This window comes from Salmo trutta, chromosome 23, assembly GCF_901001165.1.
Source record: "Salmo trutta chromosome 23, fSalTru1.1, whole genome shotgun sequence".
Classification (NCBI taxonomy): Eukaryota; Metazoa; Chordata; class Actinopteri; order Salmoniformes; family Salmonidae; genus Salmo; species Salmo trutta.
Window position 1 is genome coordinate 29881387 of NC_042979.1, and position 4195 is coordinate 29885581.

The 4195-nt window shown below is 46.3% G+C and overlaps 1 protein-coding gene across 1 annotated transcript; it reads right to left on the bottom strand.

Annotated features, from left to right (window-relative positions):
• Positions 1-1224: 1224 nt before the first annotated feature.
• On the bottom strand, positions 1225-3388 carry LOC115160292 (alpha-2B adrenergic receptor-like). The gene is made up of 2 exons (XM_029710654.1): positions 2102-3388; positions 1225-2044 (listed from the first exon to the last, which is right to left on the bottom strand). Exons 1-2 carry the CDS (start codon positions 3278-3280, stop codon positions 1643-1645), a joined length of 1581 nt encoding a protein of 526 aa, XP_029566514.1. The 5' UTR covers positions 3281-3388; the 3' UTR covers positions 1225-1642.
• Between the last annotated feature and the right edge of the window lie 807 nt (positions 3389-4195).

Consider the following 4195-nt stretch of genomic DNA (forward strand, 5'->3'; position numbering starts at 1 on the left):
AGTTACCCAGCCAGCCAATGGAATCAACAGAGTGTAACCTTCCTTCCTTTCATTCTACATTTACATTTTAGTCATTTAGCAGACACTCTTAGCCAGAGCCACTTACAGAGGAACAACAAGAGCAGTGTGATACTGTCATTTGAGCAACATGTCCTCATGACTGATGGCCCTGTTTTGTGCCAATCGCTAAACAAGCTGTAAAGGTGTTTGCTTTTTCTCAGACAGATTGCATCACCTTCCTCCTCTTCCACTGCCCCTCAATGTGTACATCAGAGCACGTTCATCTATTCCACAATTCCAAAGTTCAGCATTTTTCTTATCAGATCGAACAAAATGTTCAACAAAGGACAGACTCAAAAGTTTACCCGTACAGTGAACCACAGACAAACTAAAATCTGTCTTTACATTACATCCAGTAAGTCCCCTTGGTGTCTCTACACAGTACCTACTCTAGAAGATCGTCCCCTTGGTGTCTCTACATAGTATCTACTCTAGAAGAATGTCCCCTTGGTGTCTCTACACAGTACCTACTCTAGAAGAACGTCCACTTGGTGTCTCTACATGGTATCTACTCTAGAAGAATGTCCCCTTGGTGTCTCTACACAGTATCTACTCTAGAATAAACGTCTCCTTGGTGTCTCTACACAGTGGCTGTGTCAGAATACCGATACTTACGTCCTAAATGGTAGGCCATTTGACTACGCTATAAAAGAAAGTTTAATAGAATGCAACATTTTGAAAATTGAGTATACTTCAATTAAATGCCATGATGTAATGTTCAAATGTAGGCTAAAGGTGGTTTACGGTCAGTCTATTGACTGTCTGTAGAAAATTGTCGTAGCGACAGCATGAGCATTCTATTGTCGTCCAACATCAAACTTGTCGTTTGTCGTTATGAAAAAGTATATACAAAAAAAGAAAATCAGCAGCCCGGTGCACCATTTAGCATACCTTCTCTAATTTATCACCAATAAACCCAGCAGTTTAAAAAGAAAATCAGCAGCCCGGTGCACCATATAGCATACCTTCTCTATTTTATCACCAATAAACCCAGCAGTTTAAAAAGGAATTCACTAAATGTAAAGCTAGCAAGCAAGGTAACTAAAAGCAATTTTATAAACAATGTTTTGATTCCTTGCTAGCTGGTTAGCCAGTTCAAATAATGACCAGAATATAGCTGACAATGTCTTAAAGGTGTAATATGCAGAAATTGCTCCTCCATTTCCTGGTTGATAAGATTCAAATAGTTTGCCTAATTTCAGTTTCAGTGGCAAAACAAGCAATGTAGAGAATCATGTACCATCTGTATCCACTCTAGAAGAATGTCCACTTGATGTCCTTACACAGTATCCCCTCTACAAGAACATCCACTTGGTGTCCTTACACAGTATCCCCTCTACAAGAACATCCACTTGATGTCCTTACACAGTATCCCCTCTACAAGAACATCCACTTGATGTCCTTACACAGTATCCCCTCTACAAGAACATCCACTTGGTGTCCTTACACAGTATCCCCTCTACAAGAACATCCACTTGGTGTCCTTACACAGTATCCCCTCTACAAGAACATCCACTTGGTGTCCTTACACAGTATCCACTCTACATGAACATCCACTTGATGTCCTTACATAGTGTCCACACTAGAGGAACGTCCCCTTGGTGTCCCTACAGAGGATCTTCTTGAAGGCCTTCCTGAAGTCCTGGTTGAAGATGGTGTATATGACGGGATTCAGACAGGAGTTGCAGTAGCCGATCCAGAAGAAGAACGTGAAGAGGGGAGCAGGGACCAAGCAGGTCTCAGGAAAGACGGCCTTCAGCGAGTAGGAGAAGAAGAAAGGGAACCAACAGATGACAAACACTCCGATCACCACGGCCAGGACAAACGTGAAGCGCTTTTCTCGGTTTACCATGGCCTTGCGCCGAGACATGGGAGTGGCCTGTGGCTTCACCGGCCTATCAGAGGCCAGCACTGTACCGGTGAATGTGGCTACAGTATTTTTGAACTCGTGAGAGGTTAGATAAGAAAGAGGTGCTCCTCCAGACTTTGATCCTCCATTATTCTTAACTGTCCCTTTCCCTCCCCCTCTCCCTCCATTTACTCCCCCTCTTCCTCCCTTTCCTCTTCCCCTCGTCTCTGCCTCGGAGCCAGAGCTGAAGCTGTCATCATTGGTGGTGTCTCTATGTTCCTCCTCCCGTCTCTCACCCTGTTTGTGGGTCTCCTCATGTTGGCTATCTGGAGAGTGGAGTGTGAGGGAGAGAGCTACGGTGGGTGAGGTAGGCTGGGGTGAGGTGGGGACAGGATTTGGTAAAGACGTCTGGGGTTGACTCTTGGCCTGGGTCTCACTCTGGGGAGGAGGAGACGAGGGGGAGGAGACAGGGAGACTCTTCAGAGGTACGGCGTCCGTAGTTTGTCTGTCTGCTTTCCCTCCCTCCCCTTTGTGGTTATGTGGTTGGCTGAGAGGCTTGGGTTGGGGGATGATGACAGGTCCCGGTGCGGGAGGTGTGGGGTTGCTAGGAGGGTTGCTAGACGTGTTACCAGGGATTTTGTTAGGGTTGGGTTTCTCCCCTGGCAGACATCTTGTGTGTTGCTTGGCAATCTGGTAGATCCTGATGTAGACCCCGATCATGATGAGACACGGGGCGAAGAACGATCCAATGGTGGAGTAGAGAATATACCAGCGCTCGTTGTTCAACTCACACACCTCCACCCCTCCCTTGCTCTTATCCAGGGAGAGGAGAGGAGGGAAGGAGATGACGGCCGAGAGAAGCCAGATGACCACAATGGCCACCTTGATGCGTGCTGGCGTCCGTTGGATGCCATAGGACACGGGCCGGGAGACGGACAGGTAGCGGTCCAATGAGATGGCACACAGGTGGGCTATGGAGGACGTGCAGAAGAAGACGTCCAATGCCAGGTAGATCTCACACCACAGTGAGCGGAACGCCCAGTAACCCTGCAGCTCATTGGCCAGTGAGAAGGGGATGATGAGGGTAGCGACTAGGATGTCGGCTGCGGCCAGGGAGACAAGGAAAAGGTTCTGTGGGCCATGGAGTGAGCGTGAGGTCAGCACTGCGATGATGACCAAGATGTTGCCGACGATGGTGAGGATCATCATGAGGGTGATTGCTATTGCGAACAACGCAGTGGCCTCTGGGGAATAGGGTGGGATTCGCAGTGCTGTCTGGTTGTAGGGGGGAGATCCGTTGGTGACACTGAGGTTCAGGCTGGTAATCACCCCTGGCGCTGACAGGCATGTCACTTTTGGGGCCGCAGCCATGGCGACGCCAGCAGGAGCACATAGATTGGAGAAAATTCAGAAACTCACGGGGACCATGAAGTATGTTTGGAGTGAGTGAAGGTGAAAAAATGTATATATAGGTTTCTGTTATCTGCTACCTTAATCCCCTGAGGAAGACTCGTTGTCCAGTGAGAGTGCAGGAAAGAGGGGGGCTCTAACGCAGAAACAGAGACATGGCTGATGGGCTCAAGAGGCATCCCCTTAGAACTTTACGCACGAGATGATTGAATTAAAATGAGAAAAGAGAAAAAGCTTGTGCTGCTTTGTCAAATACACTGACAAATTGTCCAGTGTAAAACAGATAATTTTACTCCTCCAGTCACGCACTCTTTTCATGTCTCTTTTCAACATTCAGGCTAGTAAAAATCCACGAAATGGTTATTGGATATTCAATGAAAGAAAAATAAATAATCTCATCCAATCATTCAATTAAATGACTAAATATATATTTAACTCTCACACACACACCGCTGATGCTTGGATAGTTATTCTTCTGGGGGAAATTATTAATTGCTTCAACAAATGCTGAAAAAAAAGTTATTCAAACATAATCCTTCGAACAGTAGTAGTCATTCAGGCAATCCATAGACCGTGCTCGATGTAAATTAAATTCACTGAAGTAAAACGTCCATAACTATACCATGAAATCGGAACACCCCGAATCCCACCAGCGTAATGATGTCAGCCATGGCCCAGAGACGCACGGGATTAAATGCCTTTTAAAAAGTTTCTATTCGTAGAGTAACCATATAACGCATTAGCGGCGACTTCAGTTTAAAGACGTAAAAAGTAATCCAACAATCTGCGTTCCTCAGCTTCCATCTGTCCAAAATGGGCGAAACGAGACCCGCACTGAGCTGTCATCATCAACAGATAAGGGATGGGTACGAGAAG

Excerpts from the sequence above, each read along its gene's own strand:
- LOC115160292 (XM_029710654.1), bottom strand. The coding sequence starts at position 3,280 with ATGGCTGCGGCCCCAAAAGTGACATGCCTGTCAGCGCCAGGGGTGATT. Across the intron at positions 2,045-2,101 it reads GAAAGGGAGGAAGAGGGGGA|TCTGGAGGAGCACCTCTTTC; the intron begins GTAAATGGAGGG and ends GGAGGATCAAAG.